General features: G+C 38.1%; 1 protein-coding gene across 3 annotated transcripts in view; it reads right to left on the reverse strand.

Moving 5' to 3' along the window:
• Positions 1-18690, reverse strand: part of ankrd44 (ankyrin repeat domain 44) — a 33732-nt gene extending 15042 nt beyond the window's left edge. For all 3 annotated transcript variants that reach the window (XM_047600760.1, XM_047600762.1, XM_047600759.1), the window contains exons 1-11: positions 18514-18690; positions 12629-12712; positions 10505-10583; positions 8910-8980; positions 7716-7916; positions 6368-6455; positions 6120-6262; positions 5411-5623; positions 4622-4700; positions 4428-4542; positions 4259-4341 (exon numbers count right to left, since the gene is read on the reverse strand). In XM_047600760.1, the coding sequence (XP_047456716.1) occupies positions 4259-4341; positions 4428-4542; positions 4622-4700; positions 5411-5623; positions 6120-6262; positions 6368-6455; positions 7716-7916; positions 8910-8980; positions 10505-10583; positions 12629-12712; positions 18514-18540 (1183 nt within the window). In that variant the 5' untranslated portion in view covers positions 18541-18690. The remainder of the gene's footprint in view (positions 1-4258; positions 4342-4427; positions 4543-4621; positions 4701-5410; positions 5624-6119; positions 6263-6367; positions 6456-7715; positions 7917-8909; positions 8981-10504; positions 10584-12628; positions 12713-18513) is intronic.
• Positions 18691-19988: the final 1298 nt, after the last annotated feature.

Genomic DNA, 19988 nt, shown 5'->3' on the forward strand with positions numbered 1-19988 from the left:
TATTTATGTCATTCCTTGATGTTAAAAGAAAATACAATCTTAAGGGAACGGAACATTCCTGGAAATATCTACAGATCAGTAGCTGTATCATAAAGAAGATTCAATATAAAGATGGAAACCATATCACAGATTATTTTATGTTACCCGTAAAGCATCATCGAGACACTATATTTTATAGAACAACAAATCAACTGCTCAGCGACGGCCGTCAGAGCCCGAGAACAATATTGGAGAGAGACCTGGGATGTCTGATGGATGAGGAGGAATGGATGAGAATTATATCCAACAATGGGAAATACATTAGGGAAGCTAAAGGGAAATTTACACAATACAAAATAACACATAGGTACTACTGGACTCCATAAAAACTTAACAGAGCAGGCATAATAAACAATAAGTTGTGTTGGAAATGTCAGAAAGACATAGGTACTCTGTTACATTGTATATAGGAGTGCCCTGCCATTCAGCCTTTTTGGAAAACAGTCCTGGACAACTTGAGCAAATGGCTGGGAAGTGACATACCGTTATCTCCCAGGTTATGTCTACTCGGGGACAGAAGCCAAATAGAAAACACATCAGGTGGAGAACTCTCTGTAATCATGGCAGGGACTACAACGGCTGCCAGGGCAATACTTAAACTGTTATTTATTGCAGTTCAAGTCATGCTAGCCCAACGAATAGCTTGAAATGGTACAAAGGTAAGTACTGAACAGCCAGAGGTTAAAAAAAAGGTTTGGTTGCCCAAAACTGAAAAATAATGTACATTTCATAATTATACAAAAAGGCCTTTTTCAGGGAACATGAAGTGGGTTAACAATTTAAAGCTGTTCTGCAGCATTGAAGGTTGAATCAGCCTTGAAAGCTGGTGCTACTAATTCCTACAGGTGGGGGTTGGATTACTTAGAACCCCCTCTGTCTGCATAAAAGCAGTGTAGGAACACACTGTGGTACCAGACCCTCATGTGCATCAGGTAAATTGTAAATGGTCTTGCTCTTATATAGCACTTTTCTACCTACTCAAAGGTACTCAAAGCGCTTTTACAGTCAGAGACACATCCACCCATTCGCTCACACAAGCACACACACAGTTATTGATTTGATTTAGATATCTCCTCTGTTCATTCACTACATTTTGTTCACTGATGAAAATAAACTATTAACACTTCCGCTTTTGAAAGCATTCGTAGTTTACAGCATCTTTTCACACCTGCCTAAAACTTTTGCCCATTACTGTATATTTACATATTTACACACACGTGTGGAGCAGAATGCTGGAGCAGAATTCCACCTCAAATAATCTGTATGCGAGAAAATCTGTCACTAGAATTAGGATTACAATTGTGAAACCGAGTAGAAACAATAAACGTTACTTTAGATCTGAGTCACAAAACACTCCTGAAGCAGTTGCGCAAGACTCAACACACGTAAATGACTTCTTTGTTGATAGCCTCAGCCACTCAGCAGATCCACATAAGGAGACCACTTTCATCCTGCCCCATGCCTCCAGGGCTTTGTTAAATCATCAATAGTCCGTGTCTGGACTCAGCAGGGACTGGTGCCTTATAACCAGTTCTTCAGTTGTTTAATACACGGGTCTTTCTTATTCTATACTGGAAAACCTCTTCATCCCTAAGCTAGATATACTAAAGTAAGCAGCAAATAAGCATTTCATTGCCTGGAGCAGCAAGGGAACGTGACGATGTAAACAAGTTTTCTGTAGTTAGAGGAGCATTCACAAGGGTAGACACTTGTCCAGAGGGAGATGAGTAATTAGACTCAGTAAGGCCTTCTGGAACATTGTGACTTGAATTTGGTCACAGCTGAATATATGTGCAGGAATTTATCACCAGGAGCCAAAAAAACATCTAGTCACAACCTCCCTGTTTACACATATACACTGGTACATGAGTGAATATGCTGATTCAGTGCTCTTAAGACACAAACTTAAGTTTAAGTTATAATTCTACCCTTCATTAGCGACACAATCAAACATTGCAACTGCTTCAAAAACATTACAATTGCCACAACTCTAACAGCTTGGTGGAAAATCAATAAAATAAAGCACACCACCATCTGACCCTTCACTCAAACACCCATATGGAACAACCCAGACTTCACAACAAATAAATCACAACTGATAGGCAATAAATAGAAAGAAAAGGGAATCACACACTTACAACACATTTTTAATTGTAACACCGTGCTATCACTCCAACAACTCACTGACATATATGGCACTGAAAAACAACATTTACTGCAATACATTCAAATAAAAAAGATAATCAAGACAAAACTAGACATATCAAATACCCATTAACAACAACCACCACTATTGGACGATATCAACAAAATTGCCAAAACAAAAAAAACACTGTCAAAACTGTATAAACTAGTATGTCCCACTGACAAAACACACCATACTCCACCAAGTAAATGAGAAAATGACCTCAACATCAACACCAATAATACATTGTGGAACAACATTTGCAATAACATCTTCAATATGTCCAGGAAAAGCAACATAAGACTAATTCTAACTGATGAATTTATTTTTCATTACAGTTTAAATTCTGCATAATTAGTGGTGTTCTTGCTTTGGGTGACAGCTGTTAGCCTGAGCTAACAGGTAGCAGAGAGTTGGGTATTTGAGTGTGGGTGGAGCAAAACTCTCAAGCTCTGTCCCTTCATGCTTAATTTTCGCTAAAGACTCAAACCTTGAACCCTCACTGACTTAAGTGACGTCAACTGTAAGTGATTGAGTGTGAGAGTTAAGTGTGAGAGAAAGCAAAATGGAAGAGACAGCTCAAGAGGTAATTTCAAAATAATTAATATATTCAGTGTGAAGTTGCAAAAAACAACAACAACAAAAAAACTGGGAAAAATATGTCCTGTAAGAGAAATTATACTATTATTATTTTTTTCACGATTTCGGGTATTCTGACAGTATCTCCGTGTTTGATTTGACAACGCTTTGCAATGTGGGTTATTCCCTTACCTTATACCAGGGGTTTTCAAAGTGTGGTATAGTGAGCGTCCCCAAAGAACTCAAAAGCAGGCCCCCTGCCCCAAGTTATTATTATTATTATTATTACTGTTACTGTTGATGCTTTGTATGTGCCACACACACTTGGACTTTAAACTTTGGTGCTTCAACATGGTGTTTCAATATGACGGTGGAATTTACATCGTTGCACACTGTCATTTACTAGTACCTCTTTGCAAATAACACTCAGTATGTCAACATGTAGGCTCACATGAAAAAAAAAAAAAAAAAAACTTATTGTCTTAATCCAAATTTAACTGGACAACTTAAGTGCACGTAAACACGACTAATATCAGAGTTCTCTTTTTCAGACTAGACAGATTCACCGGCATGTATACAGCTTAATCTGAGTGTAACGAATGCGTGTGCGCATGCTCCACAACTGCTGGGCTGAAAGAAAACAGAGCCAGTAAAAAGAACACCTGATGGATGGTGTGAATCTTATCTGCACCATAAGTAGCACATACATTACCTACGAGATTTAAAAAGCTGTACTATTATCTATCTCGTTGTTTGAAATTCAGGTCTGCCGCGTGAACGAGTCCAGTTGTTAATTATATGACGTCATACGTCAACCTGAAAGGGGGCCGTATTAATCCGCTGAAAAGACACAAATCACCACACTCCCCTGAAGTCCTCAGGCGCTGCTCTCTCTCAGGGGAATGTACCTCACACTTTGAAAAACACTGCCTTATGCAAAGTCAGCATGGATGCTGACTTACGGCACAGGGGCATTCACTCAGGGCTCATTCACTGACTCACTGACTTAAGATGACACCCGCCATTTCAAACCATAGAAAAAGATCCACAAAGTTTGTTTACATATGCTGATTTAGCATTGCACGTAGATTATATGAGATATGGTAATTCTTATATTGAGGAGATAGGAGGACAAAAACCTTGGTGTGTTTTGTGCAGCGAGGTGCTAGAAGAATGCTTGAAGAAGTGACTACATATTCCAACTCTATTTGAAACTTATTCAATAGTTGTAATCTCACATAGCTATTTTTTATGTGTTTGTGCACGAACTAATTACTAACTAATTTAGCATAAAAGGAAATAGTAGGAAATTTGAGCCGTGGTTGGTCATTAAGGGGCGATGGTCGGTCCTGAAGTCAGACCAGTTGAGAACCACTGGTTTAAACTAACAGAGTGTATTGTCAAATGAAAAAATAAATATGATGAGGAGACTAAAGTGTTGCTGCCAACTCTTACCTGAGGACAGCAGCTTGCGGCAGCAGTCAGAATGAGCATTCAAGGCAGCCAGATGGAGAGGAAACATGCCGTGGACTCCTCGCCTTCAGAGATGCATAAATAAAAGTCTCTTATATGAGATACTATGTCACTGCTAAACCTACATTTTTCAACAAGGTAACAAACACACCTTGTGCAGTCTGCACCACTGGTGATGAGCGTGTTGATGAGGAGTTCATGGCCATAGCGAGCAGCGATGTGAAGAGGGGTGTTACCATCCTTGTCGATGCTGTCAATCTCCCCACCTGGAATTAAATATGAATTTATTAAGGAGAGTGCAGTGAAAGGAGCTTTGAGACAAGAAGGAGCATAAGGAGGTCTCACCGTTCTGGATGAGGGTCTGAGAGCGAGTGAAGCGTCCGTGCACTGCTGTCATGTGAAGAGGACTCTTACCGTCCCGACTCTGACAAAGGTGTAGGAAGAACAAAAGCAAAGGTTTAAGGTTTTTGATGAAACTATATAATGCAATAGTGCCAAACCTTAACAACGTTATTCCTGGGGATGTTGGGTATTGTGTTGTAGGTTTTCAGGTTGTGGTGACAGTGGGAGAGTGAATTTAGATTATGTTTCACGAACTACTGTATTAACTACAGACATCAAGTTAATTTAAATAGTTATATAGTTAATAGTAATAGTTTGTGGTAAGCTACAAGTAATAATATGTATTTGTCTAAAAGTTAGGGACTAAACGTTAATTACTTAGAATAAATGGATCAAATGTTTTGCTAAAAGTAATATCTTGTCAGGTAAAAGATAGGGATACAATTGTAAACTACCGGTAACATTACCTTAAATTTAAATAGTTAGCTTAATAAAAAAAAAATAAAAAGGTAGAACAGCTGAAACCTGCCAACTTGTATATAGGCCTAATGCTAATTCTGTAAATTTGTTATTACATTGTTTATTTTTATTTTTATTTCAGTTGATCTCATTTGTTTTATCTTTCTTGTGTTTTTTGTGTTGTTTACTTTTATATGCAAAGAAGTTACGGTGACAAAGTAATTTCCCTCGTGCATCATTAAAGTGTGTCTAAGTCTAAATCTACTACAACTGCATTCATCTAGCAGCAAAAACATGTCATAGAGATTCCTCTCAGATTTTTGCCTGGTGTACCTGGACATTGACATCGGCTCCATTGTTGACTAGGAACTCCAGACAAAGCGCTCCATGTGTGGAGGCAGCGGCAAAGTGCAGTGGGGTGAAGCCCTTATTGTTGGGCTGGCTGACATTGGCACCATAATCGATCAGCTCGCTGACAACGGCATCTTGACCATTAAAACAGGCCACATGGAGCGCCGTGTTCCCAAACGCGTTGGACTCGTCTATCTGTTGTTGGAGAAAACAAGACAGCGTTGTAAATGTGAACATGACCTTTGAATAAGTGTTATTGTGCTTTTTTGACACTGAGAGTGGTAAGTCTAAGAGTAACTGAACTGAGAGCTGTAACTGTGTGTGGAGTCAAAAATAATGAAACATTAAATTCTATCTAAAAGTCGTAAATAGTAGCTAAAAGTAATGGTGCCACCAGTTCAGTCATACAGCGATGCCTCCTATCTGTTAAAATAATTCGTTATTTGGCAGTCATCTACACACCAACAGTTTTGGCACATTTCTATAAGGACTAATGTACCATCAGTAACAGCTGTGAAACAATATTATTAACTAATTACCTAATAGAGTTAGGTAATAGCCAAGCTAAGCTAAAACTAAACTAAACTAAACTAAACTAAACATATTTTACCAAAAAAATAGTTTAGAAAAATGTAAATATTTTTAAGTCTAAGGTTAGCCGAAGTATCATCTGAGGAAATGAAAGCTTGACCTCCACAGCCAGGTTCAGCAGCTGTTTGACCACCGCAATCTTTCCACCAGAGGCTGCCGTGTGGAGTGGCGTGTATCCCCGTTTGTCCTTACAACTGATCTCTGCACCCTGACTCACCAGCAGACACACCACATCCAAGTGACCTGCAGGGGGTGTGACAAACAAGAAAGACTCGATAAGTAAACCTGTCCACTGTCCTAGAAGTTAGCACTGGAGCATTTAACTGTGTTGGGTTTTTATGTTATTACCCATAAAAGCCGCCCAGTGCAGTGCCCGGCCATCCTTCTTATCGAAGGCATTAATGTTTGCCCCTTTAGTGAGGAGAAGGCTTACCATCTACAAAAAACACACAAAAAAAGAGCATTAATGGACAATTTTGGAGGGTTGTAGGTGTGCAGCAGGATGTGTGAGTGAGCCTTTACATAACAGCATTGTAAATGTCCCTCATCTCTTGGCTCAGCTATTGCATAAACCGTCAGTGTGTTTACATGCAGCGCTTAATCGAGCTATGCTCAAAATTCGACTTTCTCACTACAGACCTTGTCCCAGTTTACATGTAGCGCAAGAAAATCGAAAAACTGTTCTCCTCTTCCACACTAGGTGGCGATACGTGTCTTTTCAGCCGGTTAATACCACATTAATACGGCCCGATTTGCAGAAGAAGAGCCGTTCATGTGGCAGACCAGTGTTTCAAACAACAACCAGACAGATAATACTACATTTTTTAATCTCATACGTAATGTTAATTCTGGTGCAGATAAGATGTGCGCTATCCCTCAGACAGTTCTTCTTCTACTGCGACCAGCTTTCTTGGGTGTTTTTGTTCCAGGGTCACACGCCAGCGCAGTGGTTGTGGAGCATGCGCATACGCATTATCCGATGGAAAAATATGATTTACTGTATACATGCTGGAGAAAACTGAATTCCAATCGCATTATCTGGGTGTCTCAATTGGATGATGAGAACTCTGATTTTAATCGGAGTAAACATGCAATTAAGTTCTCCTGTTATAGTCTGATTTTTTTCACGTGCATGTAAACGCACTGATAGAGAGAAAGAGAGAAGCCCACCATTCAGCTCCAGAAATTCCCCGCCTCTCATTGTTAATTTTAGATCTGACACATTGATGAATGATTTTAAGATGAGATTTAAAATGCATGGCCCACTTACTAACACCCAATGACACAGCTGCACTCGCCCACCTGTTTCCTTTAACTAAGCTATTATAAGAATAGCTCAAAGGACGATTACGTCACAGCCTGTTTATTTTTGCCTGCAGTGAGGATGCATATCATTTAGATTTATGCAGCTAATGTTAAATTGATGTAGAAACAGGTTCAACTGGATGAAACCACAGTGAATGTTGGAGACGGATTTTGTGGTGCTGTTAAACTGGAGTTTCTATTATTTTGACAAAAATGTGAAAATAATATGACCACATGTCAAATAAGAATACATTTGATTAGGTTATCCAAAAAACAACTTGTGAAACATTTTCAAGAAACTCTATTTAGTTTTCCTTGTTTCATCTTTAGTTTCTAGATAAACCTGAATGACAGAGGACCCGGGCTCAAGGTCAGCCCTGCAGTGCAGTACCTCAGCATGTCCATTGAGGGCAGCGTGGTGCAGGGCGGTGCGTCCACCTCGATCCGACACATTGACACTGCTCAGCAATGGGATGATGACCTCAGCGCATCTTAGTGCATTATTGGCAGCGGCAACGTGTAGCGGCGTCTGCCAGTTCTTGTCCCGAGCGTTCACATCGGCCGAGTGGCGAATCAGAACTCGTACAGCGTCCTGAGGAAATAGGCAATAATTCATTAGTGTGAAACATTTTAAATAATTTAAATTCCTTTTAGGGACAACTTTATTTATTATTATTTATTAGTACAGTACAGACTCCGAGTTAACAAAAAAATGGAAATGTGATTTTACTGAGACACTGTCATGTGGGTTTGTAGCTCTTCTAGTCACCCCTGGCTTCCAAGTCCCAGTCCCTAGTCCCCCTGCTAATAGTAGAAATTTCTAGCCTCCCTTCTAATAGTAGCTCTTCCTAGCTTCCTAGCCTCCCAGCTAATAATGGCTCTCCCCAGCTCTCCTGCTAATAGTAGCTTTTCTTAGCTTCCTAGCTTCCCAGCTAATAGTGGTTCGTCCTAGCTCCCTAGCTAATAGTAGCTTTCTTTAGCCTCCCTGCTAATTGTAGCTCTTCCTGCCTGTGGTAGGACCAGTTATTTCATCTCTGGTATGTACCAGCTGGTCATTGTCTGTCTTTGTGTTCAAGTGCAACTTTTTTATGCAGTCGGTTCTTTCTTCTTTGTCCTGGTCTTAAACCGGTGAATCAACAACTGAGTTGCTGCTCCACTGTGGCAATGTCATCACTAAGTAAACATTAATTAGACTGAGAAGAGTTTTAGTTACCACAGTATCCACATTCACCAATGGTGACACTCGTAGTAATTAATGAATACCACTACCAAACTGAAAATCTCAAATTTCCCCCCAGGGGATGAATGAACTATTCGTCTATTCTATCTCAAGTGTCGCTGGAGAAAATTTTGAAGACAAGTTCAAACGATAAAATGTAAAGTAAAGTCTCAAACAATTCCAGCCATGCAGAATTACCAGTATTACTACTGGGAGTGATGTGGTGGATTAATTGTTTTAAAACAGATTCATGAACCCTGAAGAAGAGAGCAGCAGAGCTGGGTGAGGCTAAAAAAACACTGTGAGTCCACTTCCAGGTAAATACAGAGCAGTTCTATTTAACTCCTGTATGAGATGTGAGTTTACCTCGCTCCGAGAAGCCACTGCGCGGTGGAGAGGGGTGAGCCACATATTATCTTTGGCGTTGACCCGAGCTCCTGCAGCAGGAGGGTAACAGGTCAAACAGTGAATTATGACATTATTGCCCATCATATCCAGCATCCTGTCAAAAAACAGCTCTTACCATCCTTTAAAAATGATAGAATTATATGTTCTTACAAGGGCTGTCAAAATTAAGGTGTTAACACAGATTAAGCCATCATCATCAATCCAATTAAAAATTTTATCGCAATTAACTCCTCTGCAGCAGAATGACTCTGAGTGTTTCTGACTACACATTTTGGACAGTTCGTCCAAGTAGAGTTACCGTTAAGCACGCGCACATAGGCAGTTGGTCTGGTAGTGACAAGCAGCAGGAGCAACCGAAATGGAAGACGCTAAACAGCACATTGGCCCTCTCCAACTGACATAGTTGACAACAGTATATCTATTGTATGATCATCGCATTTGTACAATTATTCCACCTTCTGTACGATGTACGATAAATTCCAAAAATTCCATTATATACGATAATTTGGCTCCTTCAATGCATGTCCTATGTGATAGTAAGCTTTTGGTATGATAATTTAGAATGGTACCGCTGTGGTGCAGAATTAATATTAGCCTAGCGGTTAATCTTAGCCAGACCTGATTCCATAAATACAGAGGGAGAACATGAAATTAAACATGAAAACAAACAAAAAAATAATAACATGTACTCAATAAATAAATAAACTAAATAATAAAATGGTGTTTAATCTCACATAATTTATATTCCTAATTATTTAACAATTTTGATTAAAATTTTATTTTTTTAAAAACTGCACCTGTCTTAGACGTCTATGTGACCTAAAAAAAAATGTTCAAATTTTGAATAGTAAATCGGGTCCTGGTTAGATGTCCAAATATCGGACTTAGTTCGCAAGTTGTGTATTTCCTTCTAGAAAACACGCATCTCTCCCTCCCTTCATTGCTGTTTACATGTGTGTTCCTGCGTGGTTTTACATGTGAGTTGTCCTCATTTTGAAAATGCTGTTTGTTTATTTGAAGAGATTTTGTTTATTTGTATAACTGATTTAGTTATTTTGATGGGATTTTTGTTTTAAAGATTAATTTTTTTATTTATTTTTTGTTAAGATAAAATATAATTTCAGTTGCACTTTTAAGAGTACATATATCTTAGAAATTTGTTTTTTGTCTGAGAAATAAAGTAATCTTTTCAGTCATAATTTGTCTGCAAGCTCATTTTGTTAATCATGAGTTAAGTGTATTAATACAACAGCTTATCTTGTTTAGGCAAATTAAATATCTACTACAATATCTTGTAGTAGTGGATCGTATCCAGTGATAAAGGCCCAAACTATCCACAGGTAAAAGCCGCTGATATGTAGCTACGGGATAAACAGTCACTTAACATTTTATATGGAAAGCGATACAGTGAATGTCCACAAAGTATAAGAAAACTAGGACGGTGGCTCGCACTTCCATGATGCTACATTTTTACTTTCGTACAAGAAACAAACAAACTTAAGAAACTCAAAGGAAACATAAAAGATGTTCAGAGGGGATTTAATGTGCTTTACCAGAGATGATAAGGAGTTCAGTAATCTCAGCATCACCCAGGAAGGCTGCAGCATGCAGCGGGGTCCGTTTCTCCGCATCCTGAGGAAAGAACAAGGATGAATTATGAGAAAATGTGCCCCCAAGAAAGGCCCCTGACCCTCCAACTGAGCAGCAAGACATCCATTTATTTTATGCCAGATCTTCCTGTGTGGTTGTTTAGCATCTTTTTACAATTGTTGTGCGTCTCTTTGTGCATTGGCCTAGTTCAGACCTCAAATTGTCATCCATCCTGGGTGATCTGATCACAAGTGTCCAGATGTTAACACGCCTAAGTTACTTTAACTGATCTGTGGAGGTGGTGTAGGACACATTTGACTTCATTCCACATTCCTGATTATTTACAGACAGACAAACTCAGGTCAGATATCAAGTGTTGGCTGGGACACATATGGAGACAATTTTTAATTAATACCAGGTGTGAAGACAAGAACCTAAAGATGGACAGATGCGATTCGACTGCAGAGGTCGGACATTTATGTGAAGTCTGAATGGGGCTTTGTTTGCCATGTTTTAAGAGTGGAGCTGCAGCATTTAAAGGGGCACTATGGCTTTTCCCTGTAAACAAAATAGAAAGTTGTATTCACATTCATAGTCTCTAAAACACGCTGTGTATCCTACAACACTAACAAACCTGACAAGTACTTCGTCCTCCTCATAAACCAACTACAACGTTTCTCCTTATTACTATTACTGAGTATGAGCTGTGATACAAGATCACAGATGATGAGTGATCGCCACTGTTCCTCTCACAGCATCGCAGTGATCGCCTTATATCCATGTGACTGGACTGAGAGCAACTTCTCCAACGGACGATGTTGCTCTGACAGACACATCATGTATTGTGTATCTAAACCCACATGAGCATAAATAAAAAAAACACTCTGAACTTTTGCTTCATTGACTCTCGACCTTTGGCTCTCGTCCCCTTGCTCTGAAACAGGAAGTGAGGGCTGAACAAAGAGACGACTGAGTTCTGTTCAATTTCCTTAAGAATTCTTTTTTTATTCTGCAAGTAAATACATCTGCTTGAAAATACACTGCCTGGCCAAAAAAGTAGCCACCTGGATTTAACTAAGCAAATAGATACGAGTCTCCTATTGGATCATTTCTGCATGAGTGATTATCTTTCAGCTGGGAACAAGTTATGTAATCCCAGTAGCTTCTCATTTCTTAATCAACCATGTCAAAAGACACATCCAGTGGCTGTGGAAAAGATGTTAGTCTGTTTGAGAAGGGTCAAAACATTGCCATACATCAGGAAGAGAAAACATCTCTATACATATAATGTGAAGGGAACTCAAGAGATTGGGACTGAACAGCTGTGTAGCCTTAAGAAAACCACTAATCAGGGAGGCTAACTGCAAAAAAAGGCTTCAATTTGCTACGGAGCATAAAGATTGGGCTCTGGAGAATTGGAAGAAGGTCATGTGCTCTGATGAGTCCAGATTGACCCTGTTCCAGACTGATGGGGCATCAGGGTAAGAAGAGAAGAAGATGAAGTGATGCCCCCGTCATACCTAGTGCTCACTGTTCAAGCCTGTGGGGGCAGAACTGTGATCTGGGGTTGTTGCAGTTACTCAGGTCCAGGTTCAGCAACATTATGTCCAAAGAATGCTTATGTATTTTTATTTTCATTTTAATGTTTATTTTATTTTTATTTTATTTATCAAGGAATTCTGGCTTGATGTTCTTTCTTTTGGTTACTAATAGTTATTATGTTTATTTATGTATTATTCATTTTATTCCATTTATTATCATTTAAGTTCTAATTATCTATTTATTTATAGTCATTTGCTTTTGCTTATTTATTATTACCTATATGTATTATTTTCTTATTTTATGTTTTATCATTGATTGTCATTTTATTTATTAAGTAATAAATTTATAGTTATTCTTCTTATTTATATATTCTTACTTATTTTTTATAATTTACATTTAATTAATTCAATTATTTCTTATCATTTACATATATATTCATTTCCAGTTATTTCCTCATTTATCTAATTTATTATTATTGTATTTTATTTGCAAATAAGCCTCCTGTGCTCATAAGCACACTGTGAATGGATTATATGGATCCTCACCAGAGCATTGATGTCTTCCGACTTGTATATGAGCATTCGGATCTCTTCAGGATCTCCACTGAAGATTGCCTGGATGAGAAGAGGCTGTAGGAGGAAGAGGAAGATCACAGTCAAAGACCTTTACATGATCGGACAAGACAATTTATACATTCACATGTTAGGGATAATATTTCCTGGATGTTATGCAAGGGGCATGATCCTTCCCACGGTATGAAGTGTGTGGACGATGACTTTAAACTGCAGTGTTTACAAAAGCTGCAGACTGTATATACTGCTGAAACACAGAGAAACTACTGTAGAAAATTCTTGGTAGATACAGATCATAAAAATAAAATGTCTGTACAGATAGAAGGCTTCAGTGAAGGGCACTGCATGGAGGTCATGTGTCTAAGGCCCTTATTTTTCTTTTTAGGTTCCCAGACATAAGGTAAATACAGGTGCTGAGCAGCAGATATCAGGAAAGATATCAGATATCATTAGTTCAGGTCTTCAGAGATCAGAATAACAGGAGGGATGTCGACAACATGTCAAGAACTTAAAGGCCAGTCAGACAGTCCAAAAAGACATTAAACAAAGCACAAATATCACAGTTGAGATGTGTGGACCAGAGAATAATCAGCTTTATTTGCTTTAAATGACTAAATAAAAACAAAATGTCAAAATATTTCCTAATTAATTATCTGATGATCGTCTAATCTGATTCCAATCATAGTTAAACACAATATTCAGTTAGTAAAGATTGATAAATAAATGCAGAAATTTGACAGTATTACTGGTACAAAATGAGAAACTGACATCTTTATTTTAAATTCACAGAAAAAAGAAGGTAATTCGCATTATTAGAGGGAAAACTTCAACTCTGTCATAAATAAGAAGATAGTGAAGAAGCTGTTTTCTGTTTAACTTTTAACTGTAACACTCTACTCTGTAGCACAGATCACTGAAAGATAAAACAGTCGGGGTAGGAACTGAAATATAAGTGTGTTAGTGATGAATCAGATCGAGCAGCAGCAGGCCCCACTTCCTGTTGCACAGTCTCTCCTTCTCAGAAACCAGAGAGAGGAACGAACCGCAGAGAAACGTTTCACTTCTGCTTTAAACACACGGCTCCACTTCCGCATCTTTAGTCCACTTTTAATTTGAATATTTTTGTAATGACACATCATCACATCGTCTCACTCGTAGGTAACCAGGTGTGTTTAACGGTAGCAGAAGAAGAGGACAAACTTAAACCAGAAATCCAGATTTCAGGATCTGATTTTAATAACTGTGCAAACTGGTTTATTCTCGATTATTAAGTCTTAATTAGAATAGAGGGGGAAATGTCAGTTTTACTGATATAAACTGAAAGCACAACACATTAAAGTGTGAGGAAAGAGAATTAGAATACTGGTGACTCTATTCGACTCGTAAATGAAACAGACAGCCTGGTATTTAATTAGTTTCTGGAGGAGTTTGTGAAATTATTTAATGCTAAATGCAGCAGAAAAATCACAAACTAATGGAATAAATTTATTGTCAGACATCTTAATTCTTCCCAATTTCTACGAATGCAGATGAAATTTACCCTTGGAAAACATATATATTTACATACATAGTGCGCAACTTTCTGCCACTTAACTGAAAATGCAAGGAAAGAAGATGCTGCTCATATTTGGTTCAAGGCTTTCACTTATCTAAGCTACGAGGAATGTTTAGTCAGAGGTTTCTTACAAGACAAAGGATGCATGTCACGGTAGAGAAAAGCAGGCCTGTTGCTTTAAGACGGATTCAGGCAATGTGAAGTAAAATAGGAAGTGGAATTCACCATTAAAGTTGCTTCTGTTACAACACTAATAACTAAAAAATTGGATGGACTGCCAGCACAATTCAATCAATAAAATAAAGAAGAGTTGAGTGCATGATTGCACTGAAGCAAATGGGAAGTGCCAGCCTGGCTTAGCACTCTGTACTGCACTTCCTGGTATGTCATCCCTGCAGGCTATCTCAGACACAGAGAGTCACTGTTGCAGAGCGCTCTCACATACATATTCCCACACCACTTTTCATCAGCCTTAAGGCCAAACCAATGTGGCCCAAATCCTATTAAAACCAGTGACAATGAGAAAGTATTCTTCATCGTACAGGGACGGCCTGTGGTTAACAGCCCAACAAACGTCAAGTTCAAAACTGAGCAAACTGGAACTAGACAACATTTCTGCATTTTTTTAAGCACAGTTAGACTTAGACTTACACAAGCTTTAGTGATCCATAAGGATATGAAAATATTTTCTGATATTTCATTTATTAAATTTTTTCTAAGGAGGTCATACTCGCAAGTCAGTAAAAGTTTCAATGAGGCTCGTTTATACTAATGGAGGACTTAACATTGTCTCACTTAGGCTAATGTAACAGCTGATGGGATTTTGTTAAGTGGCTAACAGTGGCTAACATTATCTTATTCAGAATACCATAGCAGCTTCTATGTACTATGTACAAGACACATTCAGCATTTACAAAGGCATTAGCATTAACATTAACATTAACATTAGCTATTGTGGCAAAAAGGATAATCAAGCAGCCAACATCATTTTACTGAGGCAAAAGTAGTAGTTCATAGGAAATTGTTCAGCCTAAAGCTTGCTAATAGTTAATGTGATTTTGTGTAAGGTAGGAGGGAAGCTAACATTTTCTTGCTTATACTGCAAATTTCATTAACTTGTTTATACTAACCTAGTGTTGGAGGAGGGAAACATCGAAAACATACAGAATTGAGAGACACTGGTTTAGGGTATCAGTGGCCAACATGAACATGTTTAGGCTAACAAACAATAGCTGGGTGCTTCTCATAATTTCCATCATTACTCATTTGTGAAACTTCAACATCATATGTGCAGGGGTGTTTTATAAAGAAACATATGCTGAAAAACATTAATCAGATATTTTACATTATATGCGGTATCAAAAACTTCAGAGTTACTGCTACCATCTACCAAATTTCTATTTTAATTATTAGTTGTTGCCTTTCTTTGCTGTATTTGTCTTCTTGTTGCATGTGTTGTTTTAGCTTTATCTATAACTAAAGAAAGATTAACAAAAGATATTCATAATTGCTTAACGGGTAAAAGTCTGATCAGAAATAGGAACCAGCTACCCAAACCAAACCCTCTAGGACCCTGAAGCACAGACTTCCTCTCTCCTTCCTATCCTACACAAACGTCCTCCATCAGATTTCCTCTGTTTTCATTCCTCAGACACAAGCTAACCTCCATTACATGACCGTGACATCTCAAGCACACGAACTCGGGACGTCCCTTTTAATGCCTGCATCTGTAAAAGAAAGGCTTTGCTTTGCAGCTATGTCTTCATTTCCTTTGATGCCTGAGGTGACGGCCTTTAACTGGCTCGTCTCTGTCTCCTCAGGTTCGACTGCAGACTTTAAACTTCTTCCAACACAAAAAGCTATTTGACTGTAAAGACAATCCTGCAGTTTGGGGCTAATAATATACAACATGTTTAATGTATTGGTTAAGTATAAGGTTTGATTTAATTGACAGGTATGCTGCATACTGGTTGCAGTGTATTCTTACTTTACAGACTGGTTGCTATATAAAGAGTCATGTAACAACTTACCAGAACAGAAGCACAACTGTGCTATGGTGGAGAGTCAGAAGCCAACAACTTCCTGTATTTCATTTTTATTCTGGTCAGATACTATTATTAACCTTGTGATATAGAACCAAGCTAGGATATTTTAAATCTCACATTCACATACACACCAGGTACACAAAGGCTAAAGTTTAATTTATTTAATGCAGTAAATATCAAGTTGTTAAGGTAAATGTAGCAGGTAATGTAGGTTATATGATTTACTGGCAGCAACTAACTTTCTGATGCTCTACAGCTACAGTTTTCACAAAGGCTAATAGTAGCTTGAATATGCTAAAGTTAGCTTTATTATATCAATGGTGCACAGGCTTGTTTGATTCTGTCATGACTAATCAAATAGCTAACATTATCTTATTTTGGCTAAAATAGCTATAACATCATGAGATCTTGTTTAGCACAGGCTAACTTTACCCTGTTTTGAGTAAAGTGATTCAGTAAAGAATTTGAAGGTAAAGGGGGGAAAATATAACCTGCTGGGATGCCTGCAGAGCTGAGGCATCCAGTTATCAAACATCATCAGCATGTTGTCTGAAAATAACAGGAAGTACTACAGTTCTGGTAACGCGCACACAAACAGCTCTTCCTTCCTTGACAACAGATCAGAAGATATAACGGAGACATGATGAAAAGTTCAACTTTACAGCAGCCTGAAGCATGACGGAGAGGAAGGAGAATCCCAGAAACTGTTGAATGTCCACTAAAGAAGAATACAGTTAAATATTCTTTGATTTCAGATTGTCTAATTTTTTGCTGGTTTTCTTAATTTTATTAAAATAAATTCAATATTTTTTGACTTTTGTCTGTAAAATGTCAGTAAATGGTACACATACGTTCAAATATTTTAGTGTCAGTGTTTAGTGTTTGTTTACGTACACAGAACTTCAATGCCCTTTACTGGTTTCAGTGCTTAAAAAATGAATATTTAATAGTTTAGATGCTGTAATGGGATTGTATTCAAGTGTGTCTCCTTGGAAGAAAATCTTATCAGAGTAGTCCTTCTTGGGTTGAATGTTTGTGAGTACTAACACAAAATAGATTACATTTTTGAAATTGTATTATCACCTTGGTGGAAGAAGATTTTAATTTCTTTAATTGGTAAACTGTAAAAATAAAACAAATAAACAATACATGTAAAATGGTTTGATAAATAATATCCATTAATAAGTAAATAACTACTTCCTTAGTTACATCGATTCAGAATTTTAAGTACCAATACAACTGGTTTGCTGTTATGTGTAAAATCTTAGCTAGCTATACCTGCTAAGCTAATCGTGTAGTAATTTAAATTTTTTTAGCTGAGGTAACTATGTTAATTCACACAAACTAACTTCAAATAATATGATTTAGCCAAAATTAGCACACTGGAAACAGGCTACCAACCACGGGTTGATTGTCACCTCTAAATCTAGCTGTTTTAAAATTTTATTTTAAATTTTTAAAAGCAATAAACAGGAAGTCCGAGCAGAGCCTTCTTTGCTAAGCTAGGGTAGTTAGCTTACTAGGCTAGTTAGCTAAACCCGCTAAATTGATAGTGTAGGTATTAATTAATTCATCACTTAATAAATATTTTTTTCAATTACATTTCAACAAACTTCGTGGCAAATTTAGAGGAAAATTAATCAGATTTTTAAATTTCATTAAAGACTCGTAATTTAGCTATAGATAGCGCACTAGCATCCTCTAGCTAAAGTCTCTATATTATGATTTTACCTCTAGTCCTGTTTTTTAAATATTATTTTTCTGAATAATTTGAGATTTCATGACATCTTCTTTTAATTAAAAAAAAAATAAAATAAAAAAAAACTTGTCCAGTTAAATTGGTGCAGTTGAAAATATATTATTTACTTTTTAGATTTTTGCGGATTTCATTTTAATATTTAAATTAAAGTATAAATATTCAGATGTATTTAAACACTTTGGCTTCAAAGTGTTTAAATAAATCTGAAGCTTTCTGTGGCGGAAGGAAACTGATCAGGAAGTGCTGTCTGTCCTCATTTTAACGGATCAACGACGTTAACAACAAAATCGGGACATTAAGTTTTAATCAGATTTATGGAGGCATTCTATGAACATTTTGCACGATAAAAATCTGCTTATTATTCCTGTGTGTGTTGGAGTAAAGGGCCGGAGTGGCCGCACGGACACAGGCGGTGATATTAAATCAGATCAGCAACTCTTACAGGAGGAGAATTGCTGCCTGTCTGCATGCTAAGCTAACAGCTAACAGCGGCTCGTACCTGGTCGGCCAGTTTGAGGACAGCCATCTCCGGGTCAGCTCCGGCTGCTCATCCACTCCCCTCCCGACACCGTAGCACCATGCACTGGGTGATGCTGCTCCCCGCTCCGCCTCCTCCTTCCTCCGCTTCCTCCCGCGGGACCTCAGGCGATCGTACGTTTCAGGTTCGCAGTTCTCTGGCGGGCAATAGTGGTGATGGCGAAGGCCGGGCCGAGCACCATCGGCTCCGCTTCTACTGACGCTATCTGCGGCGACGCTGCCGAGCAGAGGCGGCCGCTCGGAGGTCGCGGGGAGGCAACAGGAACGGCTCGACTCCCCGGTGTAAACAATCCACATCTACGGCTACTTCTGTTTCTGTTCACCGTGCTTCACGAAGCTCCCGGCCGTCTCCCCGACACATGCATCATCCGCTGAGGGCTCCCTCCTCCCGGGTCTGCAGAGCCTCTCTCCTCCCGGAGAGGCAGCCAGGCTGAAGTCAGCTGAACGGAGGTCACACAGGAAGTCGGTATCTCTCCTCCTCTCAGATGCAGATAGTGGAGGAGAAGCTTCCTCAGCATCAACGTTCTCGCTGCTGCCATCATCTGGAGGCACAGACACACTTTAGCAGCATCCGAGGTGACGGATTTAAAATAATCTCTCCTGCCAGGATTCAGGATTAACTCGATTTACACATGATTGAAATATGATTTAAAGCCCTTTATACCCAATTTAAATCTGGTAAACCTGGACATTACTTAAACTTTCAATTTGAGTGTGTCCTTTAAACGGTCCCAAAGTGCCATGGCCCAGAAGTGCAAAACACAACACAATAAAAACATTAAAGTAGCAGCTTTATTTCAGCACAACTCAGGAAAAACATTAGTACAACAAAACTTAAACAACAACCACACAAGATTAATGACAAAAGCAATAAATAAATAAATAAATGAAAATTACACATGAAATAACCACAAAAGACATAACAGTGTTTCAGAAAATGGAGAGAACACAATAAGATAAATAAACAACAAGAGGAGCAAACGCAACACAATAAAAAGACAAAAAATGAAGTCAACTTCATCAACAATATTCACAAAAATTAAATCACAGTAAGGAAAAACAATAAATAAATAACTATATTTACATTTCATTGTTTTTGGATAATGCAAATTTAAATACAGTATAAGACAAAGATAATACAAGTGAGAATACATCAGAGAAAATATCTGAGCAGACTGCAGAAACTAGAAAAATTGAGGTAAGAACTGCTTAATGCATTGTTCACCCTCCTACCTTCAATTTTTCTAACGCTCTTTATCCTTGGTATCAATTGGACCCCAGCAATTTAAACAATTTTCATTACATTCATATGTCAGGTATTTTATATTTGCTTGACTACCTAAATAATTCTTTAAATAAAAACAAATCCTCCCATCTCACCCATATCCATCCAGAATACCTGTTACACAATTCTGGAGTAATATGCAGATAATCATA

This window comes from Mugil cephalus, chromosome 12, assembly GCF_022458985.1.
Source record: "Mugil cephalus isolate CIBA_MC_2020 chromosome 12, CIBA_Mcephalus_1.1, whole genome shotgun sequence".
NCBI classification, from domain to species: Eukaryota; Metazoa; Chordata; class Actinopteri; order Mugiliformes; family Mugilidae; genus Mugil; species Mugil cephalus.